Genomic DNA, 23,288 nt, shown 5'->3' with positions numbered 1-23,288 from the left:
GGGCGTGCTGTCGATGGTGAGTGACAGCACACCCCCTTTGGTGGGTGAGCCGGGGGCGTGGCTGCCCAGATGGAGGCGTTCCCATGGGAAAGCCTACCGTCTGGGGCCGGCCCCACTGACATCACAAGTGATGTCAGTGGGAGTGCTCTCGGCTCTGATAGAGCCAAAAGCACTCCAGGGCTTGCAGCAACGAGACCCTACCACAAGGGTCTCGTCGCAAGCCCGATGGTCGCGATGGTCTTGACCATCGCGACCATCTTTTTGGCCGCTCGCTATAGCTGTGGGTGGTCACCCACAGCTATGCGAGCGGCCAGGAGGCCGCTCTATAAAAGAGAAGGAGGGCACTGATTCAGAGCGAGAGCTCTGAAAGAGCGTCCGGCTCTGAATCAGGCCCTGAATTCCCAGTTTTCACCTCAACTTAACGCATGTAACACCTGCAAGAATTATTGCCCGAATGCCGGAAAACTACTATTCTAATTGAATTGGTTGTTGAACGGGAGCGCGCATACAGGTAATAAGTGAAATGAACAGGCGATAGGTGCGTTATGTTAATGCACGTTAACTTAACGTTTTATTGTGGCTAACTGAATTCCCCCCCATAGTATGATTGTAATGCAATATAAACATACTGTAGATATGAAAACATACACATACTATAGGCAGATTTTTTAGTACAACATAAAACTGAATTTAACTGATCAGTTGGGATACAACTACAGCCAGATGGGCTTTTTCTAACGCTGTTGCACCCCATGTGAATGTGCCCTCCTTCTCCGTCCCCTGGAACTTTAATAGGAAATCAGAATTTATTTCTGCTTGTCTGATCCCAGCGCAGCAAAGTAGCAGCCTCTGATTTTGCAACCCAGATATCGTTCGCATGTAAAGTCAAAATCAAGAGCAAAAAAGGGGAAATAGTGCACAGAAATTCCTCCTGTGTTCACTATTCTTCGTTTTCCACACTTTGAGTGAGGAGACCAGTTGGGTCACTGATAGTCAGTGCCCCTTGAGACCCACTCCTATGTGCTCTGCTTGAGTGTTGGGTGATTTCACACTGGGAACCATAGACAGGTGTGGGGTGGTAATACCACTACGGGAACTATTACCACTATGGAGGAGTAGGTAATATCCTGCTGGATCTATTTTCACTGCGGTTTCTATTGCCATTGTTGTGTTGATGGTGAAGTACTGTACTGTTACAATGGGGGCATATGGACACCTGGAGGGGGGGGGGATTGGGGCTAGACGCCTCCTAGGCATATTTTTTTCAGTAAAGAAAAATTTAGATATGTTTTTTTTTTTTTACTTAATTAAGTTTTAAAAATCTAAGTTTTCATGTAATTTTTGAAAAACAAACCCAACAGTTAAGTAGTTAATATGCAAAACACAAATGATCATAAAACTAAACTATGCCATATGTGAACAGGGGTTTCTGTGTGGTATGATGTAAACTGGGGCACTACAGTGAGAAGAAGGGTACAGACAAGCCAGTGGCAGCCCACTTATTATTTAAAGGTCACCAAGTGGCGTCCCTTAAATATATGATGATTGACTGGATCCCTCCATCCAAGAGGGGTGGGGATCATGATCTCTTGTTACTTAAAAGAGAATCCCATTGGATACACATGCTGGAGACAGTGGCCCCTAAGGGACTAAATTAATATAATCATCTGAATCATTTTTTATAAAAAGTTTTTTCAAAAAGTTTTTTTTCCATTTTTTCTGTTTATTTTTTTCTTATATATTTACATAAATTGTTCATGTTTTAGTATGTATTTTTTAAGTGGTTGTTGGGTTCACTATTATTTATGTATTGTGATACAATGACTTCCTCATTGGCTAATTCTGGGTGTTGATGAGACCTGACCAGAGGCATGGAGTCTAACTCATTGGAGGTTTTCACTAGTGAACCCTCCAATTTGGATATGGGTTTAGCTGCGCCCAATGAGCATGTCGTGGCCCCCTGAACAGGAATTAGCAACTGACAGGGAGATTAGAAAGACCACTGAGTGGCTGGAGATTATCAATGGTGAATATCGGTAATCACCCATGTAGAACCGATGTTGAATATCTCTGAGCAGTATCGGTAGTGACCAATGTTGAATATTCCTGAAGAATATTGTTAGTGACTGATGTTGATTATCACTGAAGAATATCGATAGTGACCGATGCTGAATATCACTGAAGAATATCGGTAGTGACTGATGTTGAAAATCACTGAAGAGTATCGGTAGTGACCGAGGCTGAATATCACTGAAGAATATCACAGAGACTGGTAAAGCACACTGAGGATACAACAGCATGGAGGCGGTAACAGTAATTTGAAGCTAGCAGCTACTGGAGAAAATAAGTTGTTTAGGCGACTTCCTGTTTCCTGTTTAATACCCTTAGGTAGCTGTCCATTGGCAGAGAGTGTCAGCTGAGAGCTGGCAAGGCTACTATTGGTGGAGGGTCCGGTCAGGTGAGAAAACATCATGGCTGCGCCCATGACCACCGCCGTGGGAACTCCGATATGAAGGATTGTTAACAAGGCCCCCGGGATAATACTCAGCATGTAACCCACCACCACACCTGGCGTGTGATCGTGCTGCTAGTCAGGGGAATCCGGCGCCTCATTGAGTAATGGCTGATCCCAGGCTGAATCCTGACATCGAGCCTAACTAACAGCGCAGCCAATTGAATAGCTCCGGGAACTCCTTCAAAGGCAGGATCGTTGATTCTACATGGACCATATGTAAATATGTATTGATCATTAATATATTTTTTTACGGGTGGACTGCAGGTCTAGATGCTATCAGCCCTAGATGCCAGGGCATGCTAGAACTTTTGGTAGACCAAATGCCAGCATGCACTGACAGCTATTATATTTGTGCTTGACTGGGCATGCTGGGACTAGTAGTTTGGCAGCAACAAAACACATTTATTCTATTATTATACAAATTTATTACCCCACACACATCGAGCAGGGGTGTGGAAAGAGTCCTAGGGCTATCAGAATGAGGCTACATTTTTTTTGAGCTGTTTGTCTACCTGCTATGGCATTATCCCCCCAGCTGGTTCAGCCTGTTGCTGGTTATTGGAGAATAGGGAGAACCCTGCGCTGTTTTCCCCCTATTTTCCAATACCAGACCAGGCTGAGAGGTCCAGGGGCAGGATGCACCAATCATCACTTATATAGTGCGATCATTAATGGTGCCTACCGCTTTTTTAAAAAATATATTTATTTTTACTACCATCGGTATGCACTTGTATTCACGTGACAGTCCGGTCATTGAGATAACTGACACTTTCAGCGATGTCCGTCGTGTAGGCACTTGCTGCCACTGCACATCTATCCGGATGCCAAGCTCTCAGTCTCCGGCGCAATTTAATGAAACCTTAAAGATTATGCACAAGATAGTTAAAAAGAACCTGTGCATTAACTTATATACCTTTTTAAATATATTTTTGTCAATCTGCTGTGACTTCAAATAAGGCTTTTTATAACACTATAGAGTAAATATAAGTAAACTCCGCCACAACAAGAAGGCGTTCTTAAACTGCCATTCACTGCCGAGTAGAAATCAACATCACCGATGACGCATATACGGAACTGGTTGGCACTATTGGCTTACATGGGGGGACAGCCATGCTGAGAAGAATATGCAGTGATTAGCTACAAAACACCATGCTGCATATACAGTTTACTGAAACAGTTGCCCGTAACTGGTGATTTTCACTACAAAATGTATTTGTGCATCCCGCCCCAGGGCTGGTTACTGATTTTGGGGGGGGCCTCACAATTTTTTTAAAATGGAACTATTTTGCTGCTATGAGCAGCATCTAAACTAGCGGCTTTGGAGAAGTGTGTTGGTGATATATTATTTTTTCTACTAGGCTTTTCATTTTAGGCTATTAGTTCTTGATTAATGAAAATATTCTAAAAGGTTGTATAGTTTATTAAACTGCCATCCTGTACAGTACATCTGTTTTATAGATGTGTTATATGTTTTTTTTAACGTGTTTGTGCCAATGCTCTGTTGCTTAGTTTAATTCATAATTATTCATTAATTATCAATTTCTAATTTCTTGAACTAACCTGTTACTCTGCTGTTACTTTGTCTTGAATTGCCTGTATTGGCCTGATGCCTGTGATTTTTGATTTGCTGGTTGGAAAAGTATGTTAGTAATATATTATATTGTTTCTACTACGCTTTTACTTTCAGGCTATCATTCTTGATTAATGAAAACATTCTATAGGGTTGTATAGCTTATTAAACTGCCATCATGTCTGCCACCGCTGTGCTGCTATGTTTCATATACAGTATGTGCTATATTATTTTAAACTGCCATGTGTTTGTGCCGCTGCTCTGAACTTAGTTTAGCCAGCCAGCTCCCTGCAGACTTTAGACAATATTAGTGAAAACAATATTGTGAGCTGTGAGGTGGTCAAAATTGACTGGAAAATAATATTGCTGATTTTAATAATACTATAGGAACAAAAACAGGTCAAAATGACATGATTTCAGCTGTTTTTATGAATTATTAATGAAATCCAGATTAAAAATCAAAACACTTGAGGGTGGTTTTGCAAAAATCAAAACTAAAATACAATGAAGATTTAGAACCAAACATGGTGGTCTGCATACATCTCTAACTTATAGTGCACACTTGGCACTGCAAGTGCCAGCATGCAATCATAGTGCCACAAGTGTGCAGCATAAACTGTAGAAGATTACTAAATTGGAGAGTCCTTGTTGTTTTATGTGTTGTGTACTGTAAATATGATTGCTTAATAACCTCTCTCTTACTATATGTCTCCACTCTAGAACAATTACACCTTCATACAGGGGCAGGATCTGAAAGCTTTTGATTCCTGGATCAGGCACAATAACAAATTTCTCTGAGACATCTCACCTTTAGCCACATTTCCCGAGTTCTCCACCTTATGGAATAAATTTGGCCTTTCTTCTAAATGTTTCTATCAATACCTTCAGCTTCACCATTTTTATTCCTCTCAACTATGCTCCCATTGTAGACCTCAGTAGACTCTTTTGGAGACTTTTTATCTTCAGCACAAGAAATCCATTTGCCTCATACTGAATCTTCTCTCTACAGCCTCTTGATTTCCCATAACCAACCTATTAAGGAGCCTCATGAACTGGTCTGGGAGAGAGAGAGATAGAGGTAGATCTGATGCCGCAGGACTGGGAAAGCAAAATGCCATCCGAGTTTCTATATGCGTGAGAATGAAAGAAAACACCTTCCGTTGGTACCTAGTGTCTTCGCATCTACTGTACATTACATACTTTTTTCCCTCTTTCCTCCAACAAATGCTGGAGGGACTGTGGGGAGGAGGGTACTCTCGTTCACATATAGTGGCTCTGTCCAATAATTAAACATTTTTGGGTAGCAGTACACTGCCTAATTGCATCCCTCGCTAGTATTACCATGTCGCAATCCTCTTCTTACTCCCTTTTGCTTAGGTCCATACCCAACATACCTAAACCTATACAACAGCTAATCAGTCACATCCTTAATGCTGCCTATTGCACCACTGCTGCCAAATGAAATCACCCGTATACTCCGCCTCTCTCTGCCCTAGGCAATTCCATCTAGAACACCTATCACCTTGCATACATATCCAGCATTCTGCAAGAGCATCCTGACAAATTTGACATTATTTGGGATCCATGGCTTTTTCACAATGAGACCATATACATCCCTTGTAGCTTTCCTTAGTCTTTGACTTAACAGGAGATAGGGCTTTTTGCTATTATTGAGGGTCACCAGTGGAAGGCATTTCTAGCAATAGTTTATGCATGCTGTGTCTGAGGAAGCTAGATATTGCCATTTTAAAAAGTATCTCAGGATGGCGGGGAGTATGCTTTTCTCATAAAATTAAGCAGTTTTTTCCAACTTTAAATAAATGAAAATTATATCATTGTAACAATTAAAAGATAGATAGATAGATAGATAGATAGATAGATAGATTGGTGTAGGTTGGCATTTTGTAATACATTTATAAGTACCAGGGTGCCTTCCTCCAATGTAATACTTCAATATAAATCCCTGTTGTTTGGTATGCACCAGCAGCAAAAATAGGTGGCACTTCATGGCTTTGTAAATACGATGTATTCAGACAAATAGATACATGACAGACCAATGTTTCAAGGTCTCGGTGGACCTTTTTCTCAAGGTGCTCTGTGTCCAGAGCAGCTTGAGAAAAAGGTCCACCAAGACCTTGAAACACCATCTGATTTTGTCTTTCAAATACATTGAAACAATAACAAATGATGATAAAGGTACTATAAACACAGTCAGATAGCGTAATCAATAATGTAGAGTAGGAGTAAAGTATGCCAAGACTATTTATCTAGTAAAAGGAGATGGAAAGGACAACATGAGAAATACTGTAAATAGAGATTATTTCAATGTCTTGGATAAGAACAATACAATTATTTTAGAAGCAAAAACAGAGTATATTTGGCAACAATACAAAAGAGAAAGAAAGAAAAAAAACTATAATAAGGGGGAAAGGGAGAGAAGACAAGGGGGTCACACATAGGGGGGAGGAAAAGAGTAGGTTAAAATTAAACAAAATGTAATATTATAATTAAGTATGAATGTATTTAATTATTGATGGAAATCCATTGCAAAGAAGGAGAACGACCATACTTGGTATAATGTAGGATAAGCATCATGAATCCAACAACATTTTTCTGTGTAAATAGTACCAATCCGTTTTCTCAAATAACTGGAATATCTGATTCAGTGTCCAGTTTGTCAATATATAAACCCTACTTAATGTAGAATTTGATTATGCCCTTTTCTATATCTGGTGTAGATCTCCCGTCGAAATAAAGAATTTGCAACAATTTTTGTTTAACTTCATTGAGCATGGGGGCAGTTCTCAAAGACAGTTAAGGTCAAGAGAGGAACAATAGTTTCTTTAATGGGACCTAAGTTCCAATAACTAAAATTAGAGCATAAACATGCCAGTGGATCAAGTTGAAGATGAAGATGAAATATATTGTTAAGTTTATAGTTTATACCAAACTTTTTCAATTTTCACAGTTTCAGAAACAGTGTTCAAATTTAGCATTGGTATAGTGGCATTTACAATGAGAATGTAAGCTCTTGCGAGCAGGGCCCTCTACCCTCTTGTGCTTCTCCTTACTATATGTTCATCTACCTCTTACTCACCACTAGGACACCTAACACTTGATGCCTATGCTTTGCTGCTTATGTGGGTGTTATGGCCACCTATGTATCAATGTATATTATCCATGTCCTTGTCCTTCATTGTATTGTATTTTACTGTAAGTCACTTTTTGGATATGTACCTTGTAAGGCGCTGCGGAACACTTGTGGCGCCATATAAATAAACGATAATAATAATAATAATAATAATTTACAACAGTGTCCTGACTCTGTGGGATTCATATGGCGACGCTGGGCTGGAGAGATGAACATAAATTGTATGAACATGTACTTCTTGGGAATATGCTGAGTGCAGAATTTTTAATGTAGAATCATTAAATTTAAACAGTTCAGATTGGGATGTAATTCCTGGAATATCCAAATGCCAGCTATTGACTAAAGTTTTCCAGTTAAGGGAGTGTATATTATTGACTACATTTTTATATACAGTAAATGTTTAGTTTTAAATGGATTTGTAACAATAAATTTGAGAATTGATTGAATAGGGTCTGGTACAGTGGGAGTGATCACAGCTAAAGGTAACAAGATAATAAAATGATGAGTCTGTAAGAACATATAGAAATTATGGCGGGGAGGATGATAGAGTGTGGCAGCTTGGCTGGTCGGAGTTCTTCCGCACGTCTTAGGTGCATGTGGAAGGGCCGTGGCTTAGCAAAAGGGGGCATGGCATCGCTCTGTGAAGCCATACCCCTTATGTGTGTCAATCTTGGGGGCATTACTGACCCTCATTCTCGGCACACAGTGGGCTTACCCAGCGCTCCAGCAGCTGCTGAGGCAGCCCACAGTTACTTGACTGCCTCTCTCCGCGTTCTGGCTTCTCGGTGACACCATGCGACTGGATGACACCAAAATAGCAGGGAATGGGTCTGCTATTTTGGTGTCCCCCCCTCGGATGGTGTCACCTTGTGCGGCCCGCACCCCTCTAGTAATGCCAGTGGTGGAAAGTATCTTTAAAGATAATGTGGTTCTGAATGTCTGTTTGTGTATCAGAGGATTTGGTGTTGAGCAGTGCACTTGGAGAGTAGGATTTAAATAAAGCTGTATCAAGCATATAATCCGTGTAAGTGCTTCTTTCCAACAGCCAGTCACTGATGTATCGAAAGAATACTGATTAAGAGTAGGAGAGCAGATCTGGTACTCCCAGCTCCACATTACTTCTAGTTGCCATTAACTTGTTTTTGACTATTCTGGGTCTCTTGTGTTGCCATAAAAATTGGAGCATGATATTTTGTAGACTGTGAAAATCAGTTAAAGAAAGGCTTACTGGTAGCATTTGAATAATGTAGAAATTTTTGGAAAAAATTATGCTTTTAAGTACTTCATTCCTTCCCAAGAGAGAAAAATAAGATTTTTCCAATTATTAAGTATTTCAGAAATTTTCTTTATAACAGATGTGAAATTAAGTTTGTATAAAAGGGAGAGATCTGCAGGTATTTGAATGCTTAAATTAGGGGTGAGCGGGTTCGGATTTCTGAAATCCGAACCCCCCCGAGCCCCCCCGATCCGAGTCCGATCCGAGTCAGGCTCGACTTTTCCCGCCTGACTCGGATCTGACATCGAGGCAAAACGTCATCATCCCGCCTTCCGAGTCTCGCGGGTTTTGGATCCTATATAAGGTACCCGCGTCGGCGCCATTTTCTCACTCGGCTGTGGACAGTGAAGAGGGAGGGTGGGAGTTAGTGCTGTGTAGTGTAGTGTAGTGTAGTGCTGCTGTTGTCCACTACTTCAAAGTCCATAGGGGCTGGCTGTGTTGTGCTGTGCTGCTGTTGTTAATAGGGGCTGTGTCCACTACTTCAAAGTCCATAGGGGCTGGCTGGACTGTGTTGTGCAGTCAGTTCCAAAGTCCTGTGCAGTGTCCCAGTCCTAAAGGGGTGCTGTAGTGTTGTCCAGGGGGTGCTCTGTCCATCAGGGGTGCTCCCCCCAAGTGCTAAAAAAATAATATATTTTCTGTGTTTGTGAATTGTGTGCGCAGTAGCCGCACGTGCATCAACAAAGTAGTGCCAAGCGTGCGCCTGTGTCATAAGTAAAGGGCCGGCTGGCTTGACCGTTAAGGGTGCTGTAACCCCCGAAAGTACACTCCAGTCCAAACCAAAAAAAAATTTATTTTCTGTGTTTGTGAATTGTGTGCGCAGTAGCCGCACGTGCATCAACAAAGTAGTGCCAAGCGTGCGCCTGTGTCATAAGTAAAGGGCCGGCTGGCTTGACCGTTAAAGGGTGCTGTAACCCCCAAAGTACACTCCAGTCCAAACCGAAAAAAAATTATTTTCTGTGTTTGTGAATTGTGTGCGCAGTAGCCGCACGTGCATCAACAAAGTAGTGCCAAGTGTGCGCCTGTGTCATAAGTAAAGGGCCGGCTGGCTTGACCGTTAAAGGGTGCTGTAACCCCCGAAAGTACACTCCAGTCCAAACCAAAAAAAAAATTATTTTCTGTGTTTGTGAATTGTGTGCGCAGTAGCCGCACGTGCATCAACAAAGTAGTGCCAAGCGTGCGCCTGTGTCATAAGTAAAGGGCCGGCTGGCTTGACCGTTAAAGGGTTCTGTAACCCCCAAAGTACACTCCAAACCAAAAAAATATATATTTTCTGTGTTTGTGACTTGTGTGCACTGTGGCTGCACGTGCATCAACATAGGAGCAGCGCCAAGCGTGCGCCTGTGTCCCATAAGTAAAGAGCCGGCTGGCTCATTTCTTAAAGGGTGGTGTAACCCACAAAGTGCACTACTCTCCAGCAAAAATAAAAAAATATTTTCTGTGTTTGTGTGCGCTTTAGCCGCACGTATATATATCAATATAACATAAATGGAGGACCAAACTTTCTCTGATAAAAATAAAATAGGGAAAGATCAAGAACCACTTCCTACTAGTGCTGTTGCTGCTGCTGGGAGTTGTTCATCATCCCAGAGAGGAAGTAGGAACATCACTACTTTTACTAAACAATTGACCCTCCAACAGTCCCTAGCGATGAGGATGAAGTACGACAGCAGTCATCCTGAAGCAAAACGTATAACTGAGGCCTTGACTGCTATGTTGGTGTTAGACGTGCGTCCGGTATCCGACATTAGTGCAGTGGGATTTAGACAATTGATGGAGGTAGTGTGTCCTCGGTTCCAAATCCCATCTAGATTCCACCTGCATCCTCAAAGCAGCAGCGACAAGCGTGCGTCTGTCTGTTAAAGGGTGGTGACACCCTCAAAGTGTGCTACACAAACAATTAAAATATTGTTCTTTTTTTTTCTGTCTTTGTGAAATGTGTGGGCTGTAGCCGCACCTGCATCCTTAAAGCAGCAGCGACAAGCGTGCGTCTGTCTGTTAAAGGGTGGTGACACCCTCAAAGTGTGCTACACAAACAATTAAAATATTGTTCTTTTTTTTTCTGTCTTTGTGAATTGTGTGGGCTGTAGCCGCACTTGCATCCTCAAAGCAGCAGCGACAAGCGTGCGTCTGTCTGTTAAAGGGTGTTGTAACTCTCAAAGTGCTCCAAAAAATCAAAAAAAATTTTTTAATGTGTTTGTGACTTGTGTGCGATGTAGCCACACTTGCATCCTCAAAGCAGCAGCGACAAGCGTGCGTCTGTCTGTTAAAGGGTGGTGACACCCTCAAAGTGTGCTACACAAACAATAAAAATATTCTTCTTCTTTCTGTCTTTGTGAATTGTGTGGGCTGTAGCCGCACCTGCATCCTTAAAGCAGCAGCGACAAGCGTGCGTCTGTCTGTTAAAGGGTGGTGACACCCTCAAAGTGTGCTACACAAACAATTAAAATATTGTTCTTTTTTTTTCGGTCTTTGTGAAATGTGTGGGCTGTAGCCGCACCTGCATCCTTAAAGCAGCAGCGACAAGCCTGCGTCTGTCTGTTAAAGGGTGGTGACACCCTCAAAGTGTGCTACACAAAGAATAAAAATATTCTTCTTCTTTTTTCTGTCTTTGTGAATTGTGTGGGCTGTAGCCGCACTTGCATCCTCAAAGCAGCAGCGACAAGCGTGCGTCTGTCTGTTAGAGGGTGGTGACACCCTCAAAGTGTGCTCCACAAACAATAAAAATATTCTTTTTTTTTTTCTGTCTTTGTGAATTGTGTGGGCTGTAGCCGCACTTGAATCCTCAAAGCAGCAGCGACAAGCGTGCGTCTGTCTGTTAAAGGATTACATCGGTGACAGCATCCAAGTAGGCATGTCAGACAGTCCGTACCTGTACTGGCAGGAAAAAGAAGCAATTTGGAGGTCCCTGTACAAACTGGCTCTATTTTACCTGAGTTGCCCCCCCTCCAGTGTGTACTCCGAAAGAGTGTTTAGTGCAGCCGGGAACCTTGTTAGCGAAAGGCGTAGGAGGTTGCTTCCACAAAATGTGGAGAAGATGATGTTCATAAAATGAATGATCAACTCTTCCAGGGAGACCAGCCTCCAGAACGTACAGAGGGACCTGTGGTTCCAGCAGGGACGAATTAATACTCTGTGAGGATGAGGATGTACATAACACTGAAGAGGGTGAGGAATCTGTGGATGAGGAGGATGAGGACGACTTCTTGCCTCCGTAGAGCCAGTTTGTGCAGGGACAGATTAATTGCCAGCTTGTTTTGTGGGGGCCCAAACGAACCAATCATTTCAGCCACAGTTGTGTGGCAGACCCTGGCGCTGAAATGATTGGTTTGTTAAAGTGTGCATGTCCTGTTTATACAACATAAGGGTGGGTGGGAGGGCCCAAGGACAATTCCATCTTGCACCTCTTTTTTTTCTTTGCATTATGTACAGTTTGGGGCCTAGTTTTTCAATGCCATCCTGTCTGCCACTGCAGTTTCACGCCTAGATGGGTCACGTGTTTGTGCCGCCCACTCGTGTCGCTTAGCATAGTCATCCAGCTACCTCGGTGCAACCTTTTGGACATAAAAACACTATTGTGAGGTGTGAGGTATTCAGAATAGACTGGAAATGAGTGGAAATTAAGGTTATTGAGGTTAATAATAGCATAGGAGCAGAAAAACCTACAAATTCTGTGATTTTAGCTGTTTTTATGCTTTTTTTCAAAAAAATACAGATCCAAAACACAAAACCCAGAACCCAAAACACGGAAGGGTGGTTTTGGCAAAACCAATCCAGATCCAAAACACGAAGAAAGATCCAGATCCAAAACCAAAACACAAAACACGAAAAGTGGCCGGTGCACACCCCTAGCTTAAATATGTGTAGAGACCTTTCTGAATGATTGCAACTCTGGGAGTACCGGGAAAGAACTACCAGGGCATTGGATAGAAAAGATTTCAGATTTGCTAACATTGATCTTGTAGTCTGAAATTACTCAGAATGAATCAATAATAGACATAGCTGTCAGAATGGAAGAGGTAGGATCTGACACGAAAAGTAACTTGTCATCTGAGAACAAAGCTTTTGATTGATTAAAAATCGATAAAAAATCTATTAACATTAATGTTGTGTTTCTGGGGCTAAATCATACATTTACTAACACTTAAAAAAAACAAATCAAAAATTGTCTATTTAGTAAATTTGTGATTTAGCCTCAGAAGCATCATAAATTTTAAATCAATCAAAATAGACCTTTAGTAAATATACCCCTAAGTCATCATATACATCTTTTGTGTGACTTCTGCATGGAGCAGTCAGTATAATGATCCCTTATTAAAAATATATTTTTACAAGTGATGTCATTAATTTACCTCTCTCGTGTTATGGAGAACTTTTGCTTCAATGTCATATCTTTCCTCATCAACAATCCCAACTTTCTCATGGAGTTCCCGGCACAGCTCCTGAAAAATGGCAAAAATCTTATGTCATGTTCTTGACTCTTGAGGATGAATTTACTAACGGTCAATTGTAATCGATTTAAACATCTTTTATATCACTGTTGTGTTTCAGGGGCTAAATCACACATTTACTAACACTTAAAAAGCAATATAAAAAAATTGCCTGTTAGTAAATGTGTGATTTAGCCCCTGAAACACATAATAGATGTTGATCGATTTAGATTGTTTTTTTTAATTGATTTAGATTGATTTTTTTTAATCGATATAAATTGACTTTTAGTAAATTTACCCCTTACAATGAACTTAAAGACAGTGGGCCTGATTCAGAGCTGCTCGTAAGCGGCTGCTCGTTCGCTCTGAGCGATGTTCGCACAACTGCGCATACATATGGGTTGTAATGCGCATGCGCAAACCAGTCATTGCGGTCGGAAATCGTGCGCTCGCAAAACAGCGAGGGGCTGCTAATTTGATTGACAGAATGTACCGTTTGTGGGTGGTAACGGCAAGGTGCTTGAAAACGGGGGAGTGGAGATCCGAACGCAGGCGTGCCTAACGGTCAAAAGGGCGTTTAATGGGAGTGCATAATTAGTAAAGGAGCATCATCGACCACGTCACTTGGTTGTCTTTTAGCCTGAACTGCTCGCAGTGATAGCGGTAAGAAAACCTACCACAAGCAGTGCGAGCAGTTCAGATGCTTTTCGATGTACCCGATTAATCTAATAAATACCGGAGATGACGTGTGATGCGAACGGCAAAGGGGCGTCTTTACAAAATAGCGAGCACATTTTTCGGTCGCTCGCTCAGACATAGAGGCGTCTACAAACCACAAAGAGCGAGCGCTCAATTTAAATAGCCGGCCCCTTTTTTGGAACGACCGTCCACAAATAGCGTCCGGCTCTGAATCAGGCCCAGTATTTGCTATTTAGCAGCACAAAGAACACCTGTAATGCAGCCAATCCCAGTCCATGCGTGTTGGTATGTGGTACCCTTTCACCTAGGTATCTCTGCTTTTCCTCCTGTGTGTTCACATGTTCTTGATCCCATGCCTCTTTTGCCTTTGCCAGCATCAAACTCTATGGAGGAGAAGCAAAAAATTGAGAAGAGCAGATACCGTCTTTCTTATTTCCATTGTAAAAAAATCTCACATACTTCACTTGATAAATCTACTCTTTGTGGTAGACTTACTAGAGCTTCTAAAAATTTTAAGTGGTGGTGTTGCACATAGCAACCAAGCAGATACTTTCTATAATTTTCTAGGATGAAATATAGAAAATGATAGCCAGAATCTGAATGGTTGCTATAGACAGCACCACCACTTTTCACTTTTATATGCTTTAGTAAATCTACCCCTTTATCTCTGTATGTAATTGACATAACCTATTTAGTATGTATTTTCTTGGGATACGGTCAATATCCCGACAAAGTGGATGCCGGCGCTTAGAATACTGGCATCAGAATCCCGACACCTGTCAGGATCCCGGCATCCTGACCGCCAGCATCCCGAAGGTAAGTAGCGGAGTTAAAGTTAGGGTTAGGCACTAGAGGGAGGGTTAGAGTTAGGCAATAGAGGGAGGTTAGGTTTAGGTACCGGGGAGGGAGGGTAAGGGTTAGGGGTAGAATAAGGGTTAGGATACCTACCGACAGGTGTTGGTATCCTGAATGCCGGCATCAGGATTTTCACCCCCGACTTCACGATCGCCGGCATCCCGTACCCAACCCATTTTCTTGGCTCATTCAATTTCAGTGTAACTAGCGTGGTTGCATGTGATGTGATTGCAGCCAGCTGTGTTTCAGCTAACAAGTAGAAAAGTATTTAGGTGCGCTATCACTGAAGCAGCCAGCCAGAGGTAGTCAGCCTCTAACACCATATATATAGAAAGATACAAAGATAGCTAGTGAATATTTAAACAAATACAGTTGACAGTTGAATGAGTAGGAAGCGGATGTCTAAAAACCAAAATATACACATTTATTGACAATTAATACATATGAAACCAGTAGGTAGAATATAAAAATAAAAATAAAATCACTAGTTAAGGAGCATCGGGGTGAGTCAGATAATAGGATCTAAATCTATGGACATCCTGGGTGGAATGATAGAGTTAATGTCCAGATGATAAGTCAGTTTGGACAGTGATATATCAGTTCAAATACAGCAAATAATTACCGGATTAAGATCCTTTGGGATGGCAGTCCAATTAGCAGATAACTGCAAATGTAAATATGATGGTGAGTGACTGGCATTGAATCTTCAGTCCACAGGAATGGTCCCTCAGGATAATGGTCCGATTAGCAGATCACTGCAAGGTAGCCGTTGGTAAAGATGTTAGGTAGCTGTCTCCTCAGGCAAAGAGGATGGAACCTTGTGAATAGAAAAAAGCTGCAAAACTCACTGGATCCACAATTGAAAATTCCCAATGTCCATAGAGAGACTGTATAAAGGCTTAACGCATTTCGCTGGATATTAGAGCTCCAGCTTCATCAGAAGCCATCCCAAAGGATCTTAATCCGGTAATTATTTGCTGTATTTGAACCGATATATCACTGTCCAAACTGACTTATCATCTGGACATTAACTCTATCATTCCACTCAGGATGTCCATAGATTTAGATCCTATTGTCTGACTCACCCCGATGCTCCTTAACTAGTGATTTTATTTTTATATTCTACATACTGGTTTCATATGTATTAATTGTCAATAAATGTGTATATTTTGGTTTTTAGACATCCGCTTCCTACTCATTCAACTGTCAACTGTATTTGTTTAATTATTCACTAGCTCTCAGCGCCAGTCTTTGTATCTTCCAGCTAACAAGGTTGCATCCCATGCGACCGCGCTCTCCCCTCTGTGTCCCCCGGGTTTTGAAGATGGGATCCATTCTGCACATGTGCAGAATTAATCTCCTCTGACTCCCAGACCCCCTTGTAGTGATGCAGCAGTCTGCCGGAATTGCGCCTCAGAATGCCGTGTGAATGGCATTCTGGAGCGCAATCCCGGAGACAGAAGTGTGAGGAGGGGAACTTAGTTCCTCTACAAGTACTATTTGGATGATATCTGCAAGTGCAGAGGTAAGCAGCAGCAGCCTGACACACACTCCTCTGCGCTCTACATGTGGGAAAGGGAAGGGGGAGTAATACCCCTATGTGTAGTCTACATGCACTGGGGGTGGGATGTGAGTGTAAATGCCTCAATAAAGTAATTTGGAGAGGAGAGGTACTGTAAAAGGTGTGGGTAACACCAGCGGCACCTACCCTCTTGCTGGAGGGGGACGGCCGTTGCGGCTCCTGCCGGCTGGCTCCCGACGCCTGGAAAATGGATCCAGCGGGTGCCAGGATCGGAGCAAGCACACAGGTGGCAGTGGCGCATAACACCTACTGCATTGGCTACAGCGCCTAGAAGCCGGGTAGGGCTGCCCATAAGGCAGAGCAGAGAGCAAGCCACTCTCTGCTAATCGCAGCCCGGTATGGCAGTCCCAGGGGGACAAAACTCCTTCCTCTGGGACTGCCTGTCCTGTGTGTGACTGGCAGGTAGAGCTTCCAATGGAAAGCCACTGCCAATCACGGTGTAGCCAGTGCAGTTATGGATTCCAACTGGCTCACTGAAGTGGCAGGTTTTACTGAGGAGTCTGCAGTGTTACAGCCCCTAGGTAAAATCCGCCACTGGTGGGTAAAATTGTGAAAGAGAGAGGAGTGGACGTAATACACCAGGAATGGGGGGGGGGTATTAAATGACTTCTAAGATGATGGGGGTAATGTTAATGGGATCTATTGCCACTGAGGAGGGTCTATTGTCAATGGGGGCGGTAGATAATTTTTGGGGGCCTATGGACGTGGGAGAGTGAGAAACACCCATTAGGCATATTTTTTTTTAAATAAAATATTTGAATTAATTTTTAAAAATATATTTTACATTTTTACAAATAGAAAAAACAAGAAACATTTCTGACCGGTTTTCGGGGAAAAAATTGTCAGTTAAGTGGTTAATAAGACATAATAATAAATAAAACTTTTTACAAGTTTACTTTGTCCAGTGAATGTCTGTCTTTCATGTCTGCACCAATAATGTGCAAATAAAGTTGTAATTAGCTGTTGTATCATTACTCTATATGGTATCAGTACGAGCCTACTTACAGTCACTTTCTCACAGTTTGCCTATCTATATTGTGTCATTAGTGCCAGACCACATTTTTTTTTTCTATAATTGCTCTAAGTGCTTCCGACTTTTTTTTTTTAATGTATTTATTCATATCTTTGATTACCTTTAACAGCAGTTTGCGTGATGCTGAAATCTTTGATTTTCTCTGTAAGATAAAACACCATATAAATAAGTGAGTCATGATATTAGAGAAAGGGCAATGTGTAAAGAAAGATGAAAGATAGTATGTGAATAAAAGAGACATAGAGCAGTAAAAAGGTGTACCTCTTAAAAGCTGTTTAGAATGCTATGACATCTAGATGTTGATTGGTAACTGATCGCCGCTTATCACTGGTATCATTTACTATACATCTGACAACACTTTGATGAGCTGCAATGAGCAGTACTCAGTGGTGAGTTTACCTCAGTGATGTTCAGACGTGAGTGTTTAAAATGAATGATGGTAGTTACCAGGGGCGTAACCAGAGGTATGGGGGCCCAATAGCAACATTTCTGCAGAGCCCCCGTAGGTCTAGATAATCTCCCCATTGCCCCATGACCTGCCCTTCAGCCCCGCACTCCTTAACTCCTGAGCCTGGCGCGCCACCCCATCTCTCCTCACTGAAGCTGGGAGGAGGCATGGCCGTGGTCCAGGGATCCACACCTTCTCCCAGCATCTGTGAGTGAGAGATGTATCAGAGGAGGGAGGGCGGCAGCACTAATGATCCATGCATCAAACTGCTTCCTAGTCACAGGTTGCAGTGTGCCTGTGACTAAAATGCAGTCTGCTGCACGGATCATCAGTGGCTTCTCTTATTGTAATGCCGCTGGGTGTAAGGGGAGGTGCCATAGCTACCGCATCCCCTGCACCCATGGTAGTTACGCGCCTGGTATTTACTATAGAAACCTGCAATGATTGATCCTCTTAACCTGAGATGTGTCCAGCTGTTACAGCAAGAAAGAATGGTTAAAATGTAGAGATGAGCAGTTCCGTTTCCCTGGAAATTGAACACACCTGAACTTAGGGGCTACAAGTGAATCCGAGTCCCGACCAGTGACGCTGCTATGGGGGTGCGGGTTGCACCGGGTGTCACCCTCGGAGGAGGTGACACCAAAATGCTGACACCTCCTCCGTGACAGGAGACAGGTGCTGCAGTGTGACATTCTCCTGCAGCACTCGGCTCCTGTCCCAGAGCAAGCACTAGCCTCCGGAGTCGGATTTTGCATGTTTTGGATTGCATATAAAAGTCCCTCCCTTATATTCAGGCGCCACTTCACACAGGAGAGCAGAGAAAGGGGGTGTGGGATTGTGGGCTGGAGCATTGTGTTGAAAAAAATGCCATTAGAACACCATCAGGACTCCATTAGGGTGCTATTAGGAGTACGTGGGAGTGCAAATAGTTTTTTTAAGTAGTAGCTGGAGTAAGTTTCTAGTGGAAAGGGACAGGGTGACTAATGGTAGGTACACACCTGACAGATATATCTGCCGATACACACTGAATGACCATCATCTGCTGCTGCAGCAGGTTGAGCTGGACTGGGGGCGGATAGGGGGCATGGCCTAATTGTGGGGTATGGCCACACCCCCTTGGGGGAAAAAAAGAAAAAATTTCTGAGTTTGCGCTGCGCGCTGGGGAGGGGGGCGCTGTGTTCCCCTCAGCCCGGTGCACAGCCAAAGGGGGGCGCAATCAGCATCAATCAACCTCGTACAGTCTCCCAGTGCAGCCCAGCACACACCAGCATGTGTTGGGCTGCTGTGGATGGGGAGCTGTGCCGGAGCCGGGTAAGTAGTTCCCGCTCGCGGCTCCCCCCTCCCCTCTCTGCTGATCGCCCGTACACACTTGCCGATGGACAGATATGTCTGTGCAGCACAGCCAATGCAATATGTCTGTGAACGACATAGGCCCTGATTCAGACCCACTCACGAGCGGCTGTCCGCTCGCAAGTGGGTCGATGGTCTGCACTGAGCATGCGCACGACGGAGGGAGCTCCGTCGTGCGCATGCGCCAGACGCAACGAGCGAAGGACTTTCCTTCGCTCGTTGTGTCTGATCAAAGGGGGTGTGCTCTCGATGTTGATTGACAGCACGCCCCCTTTGGACGCCTCCCGTCAGAAGCCGGCCCACTGACATCACTAGTGATGTCAGTGGGAGTGATTTTGGCTCTGATAGAGCCAAAATCACTCCGGGCCTTGCGGTTGAAAACCTCAACCGCATTCTCCGGCTCGCAGTTTCGATGGTCGCGATGGTCACGACCATTGCGGCCATCAAACTGCACGCTCGTATAGGCTGTGGGTGGTGACCCACAGCTATACGAGCGTCCAGGAGAACGCTCCATAGTTATGGAGGACGGCCCTCATTCACAGCGTGCGCTCTGCTCAGAGCGTACGGCTCTGAATGAGGGCCATAGTTCACAGACATATCGTCTGTACACACACGCCGACTGGGGCACGATATATTGGCCGATCAATTGATCGCCCAATATATCGGCCAGTGTGTACCCAGCATTAGGCATTCTCATTGTCAGGGTATTTGTTCAATTTGTCATACAGACACTTTCTGCATACTGCATTGCAAACAAAAAAGCTTCTATCTGTGTGTGGTGTTGTTGATTGCTTTTTTTTGTTTGTTCAAGTGAACCTTCACCTTTTTTTTATATATTGGTTACCTGTCCAAAAAATCCTCTGCTGTGTCTGAGGCTGCTGCACCCTGGGAAGACCTCTTTATTTTGAGTTTTTCCCCAGTTATATACAAATAAAAATAAAAATTTTTTTCCTTTTGTCTAAAATAAAAAAACTGCAGTTTTTTCTAATTGAATTTAAAAATGATAATGTGAATTTCAAGAAGTGTGTGTTCAGACAAGTGACACAACGTATATTATGGTTCTGTGGGCCTGATGCTGACCCGGTCGAAACGCTGTGCGCTCGCAACCGGGTCGATGGTAGGCCAGTGCGCATGCGCACGACGGAGCCGGCTCTGTCGTGCGCATGCGCGAGACCCGGATATTGACGGGCAATCTGTCTCTCTGGGTCTCGTACCAAAGGGGGCGTGCTGTCGATGTTGAGTGACAGCACGCCCCTTTGGTGGGCGGTCCGGGGGCGTGGCTGCCCAGACGGAGGCATTCCCATGGGAACGCCTACCATCTGGCGCCGGCCCCACTGACATCACAAGTGATGTCAGTGGGAGAGCTTTCGGCTCTGTTAGAGCCGAAAGCTCTCTGGGGCTTGCGGCAACGAGACCCTACCACAAGGGTCTCGTCGCAAGCCCGATGGTTGCGATGGTCTTGAACATCACGACCATCTTCCTGGCCGCTCACTATAGCTGTGGGTGGTCACCCACAGCTATGCGAGCGGCCAGGAGACCGCTCCAAAAAGTAAGAGGGACAGCCCTGATTCAGAGCGAGCGCTCTGTCAGAGCGTCCGGCTCTGAATCAGGCCCTGTGTGCGATGGTATCCCTCATCATCTGCACCCCAAAACAATTCTCACAAAGACCTGTTCCTCCAAGTGCGTAAAAACAATCGCAAGTGTTGTTTGTGTATAAAAAACAAAGACTTTCATGCAAAAAGAATTGTATAGTGTGCTAGCAATGTTGTTTGTGGTGGTGTCCCAACCATCATCTGCACCCCAAAACTATTTTCACAAAGACCTGTTGCTCCTAGTGCGTGAGAAAAAGCTGCCAGTGTTTGTGTAAAAAAGAAATTACTGCAAACAAAAATGCATAGTGTGTTTTCCTTCCATTGTAAGCGTAAGTGTGTGGTGGTCCACCCATTACCATCATCTGCACCCTAAAACAATCCTCAAGTGTAAAAAAATATTTCATAGCTGGTGTCAAAACATCCCCTCTGTTCTTTAGAAAAGCTGCATGGTAAAAGTATGTTCACTTGATGTAGCTTTACTCCTGTCCTAGTGTCAACAGTAAAACCAATCACAGATCAGTCGATAGAAGAGCAGGAACAGCAACCCAGTAATAGTGCTGCAGCTGCAGCCAGTCGTAGTACTTCAACATCTACTAAAAGGTGATCAATAAGGTGGTCTAATTAAGTTTAATTTTTAAAACATTTTTCCTTTAGTATAAAATTTAGCAGTGATTTTGATACATGAAATTGATAATGAAAACACACAAGACAAAAAGATTATTTTGCTGTATAATGCTTCTTGTGAAATATTTTCTTAAAGGAAGTCTCATTAAACCAAATGCCAGCAAATGGCATTCTCAGATAGTGAATCAATGCTTTGCCTGTCTTCTGCTAAATAGTACTCCACCTCCATTAACCTGCGCTAGCCTAGGGCCTCTGATCTATTTCTTGATTAACAAAAACATTCTATAGCATCATATACTTTATATTAAACTGCCATCCTGTCTGCCACTGCAGCTCAACTATGTTTCCTAGATGTGCTATATTCTTCTTTAAACTGACATTTGTTTGTACCACTGCTCTGTCGCTTAGTTTAATGTTATTGAGGTTAATAATACTGTAGGAACAAAAACAGGTCCAAATTACATGATTTTAGCTGTTTTTATGAATTTTTGCAGAAATCCAGATCCAAAACACTTGAGGGTGGATTTGGCAAAAACTAAAACACAGGGGTCCACATACATCTCTATTAAAATGTAGATAAAAAAATTAAATTAAAAAAATAACCTTTAGCCAGGTACTAGAAGATGTAATTCCAGATCCCTTGTCATCTTCAAGCTGGGTATGCACTTGTCGATATATCATTTGTTCAAATGAGGATCAATATATCAGTAGTGCATGTCTGTGAATGACGTCCTGACCCATATGCCGACTGCAGAAACCACCGACAATTACATCACTTCTGGTTCCAGTGGCCAGGCATGTTGGGCGGCGGATTGGTAAGTATATATGTACAAATCATTTATGCAGAACACTTACCAAATCGGTGGCTTGGTTGGCCCATCAAGCAGCTGGACAATCCATCACTCAGGTGTGTACACAGCATCAGTGTGTTGGTTGTTGGTACAAAAAAATTACGAATTATAACTTACCGATAAGTCAGTTTCTTCGAAAGCTCCATGGCAGCCATAACACTGGGTTAGTCCTCCATTTCCCAAACAACAAACAGGAAGTTTTTTCTACAGGGACCTCCCACTGGGCGTATATATGTAACCTCCTCCCCTTCCTTAGTGTCTTTTGAGTGTCTCTTCATCACCTTCTCAGTAGAAAAAACACAATTCCGGGAGGGTAATCTAAAGGCTGCCATGGAGCTTTTGAAGAAACTCAATTATCGGTAAGTTATAATTCGTAATTTTCTTCTTCAGTCTCCATGGCAGCCATAACACTGGGATGTACCCAAGCTTTACATATATAGGGTGAGCCAAATACATATGTATATATAAGAAAAAATACATTCAAGACTTAGTCTGATGCAAATCTATTTATTTAAGGCCCCTTGTAGAACTTGACTTCCAAAGTGGGGGTCCGCAATATGCAAAGCATAATGTTTTGAGAATGTATGTATAGAAGACCACATAGCTGCTTTGCAGATGTCCACTGTTGACGCCTGAGCCTTTCCTGCTGAAGCTGACATTGCCCTGGTAGAGTGTGCCTTTATGATTTCTGGAATACTTCGTCCTTCCTTTTTATATATGGAGATGATCACTTCTCTAATCCATCTAGCTATGGAATGTTTGGTTGGTACACAACCCTTCCTAACTCCCGCAGGAATCACCAGAAGATGTCTTGTTCTTCTAATCTCCTTCACTCTTTGCAAATACACAGTAAGAACTCTTACTAAATCCAGTTTATGAAGATTCTTTTCTTCTTCACTTTTTGGATGATGAAGCAAAATTAGGTAAAATAATCTCTTGATTCAAGTGAAAAGCGGACACTACCTTCGGAAGGAATGCCGGATTAGTTCTTAAGACCACTCTGTCAGGGATAAAATTTAGAAAAGGTTCTTCTGCCCATAACTCCTGTAACTCACTCACTCTTCTGGCAAATGTAATTGCAATTAGAAAAACTACCTTCCATGTTACATATCTCAGAGCCACCTCTTCTAATGCCTCAAATGGTGTCTTCATCATAGTGTTTAATATGAGGTTCAGATCCCAAGGTGCTACAATTGACCTTATCCATGGTCTAATCTTCTTTATGGCCTGACAAAACCTCTTAATTCTTCTTCTTACAACCTTCTCTCTAGTAATACACTTAGAGCTGAAATTTGAACCTTGATAGTTGACACCA

General features: G+C 43.0%; 1 protein-coding gene across 1 annotated transcript in view; it reads right to left on the bottom strand.

The window, feature by feature from the left end:
• Window positions 1-17,250, bottom strand: part of LOC148442657 (troponin I, slow skeletal muscle-like) — a 32,815-nt gene extending 15,565 nt beyond the window's left edge. Inside the window, exons 1-3 of the mRNA XM_088463670.1 lie at window positions 17,209-17,250; window positions 13,890-14,021; window positions 12,862-12,951 (exon numbers count right to left, since the gene is read on the bottom strand). Of these exons, the coding sequence (XP_088319796.1) occupies window positions 12,862-12,951; window positions 13,890-14,015 (216 nt within the window). The 5' untranslated portion in view covers window positions 14,016-14,021; window positions 17,209-17,250. The remainder of the gene's footprint in view (window positions 1-12,861; window positions 12,952-13,889; window positions 14,022-17,208) is intronic.
• Window positions 17,251-23,288: the final 6,038 nt, after the last annotated feature.

This window comes from Taudactylus pleione, unplaced genomic scaffold (genome assembly GCF_031769625.1).
Source record: "Taudactylus pleione unplaced genomic scaffold, aTauple2 ptg001423l, whole genome shotgun sequence".
Lineage (NCBI taxonomy): Eukaryota > Metazoa > Chordata > Amphibia > Anura > Myobatrachidae > Taudactylus > Taudactylus pleione.
The sequence above is the reverse complement of the archived record's forward strand: the minus strand, read 5'-3'. Positions and strand labels throughout refer to the sequence as shown.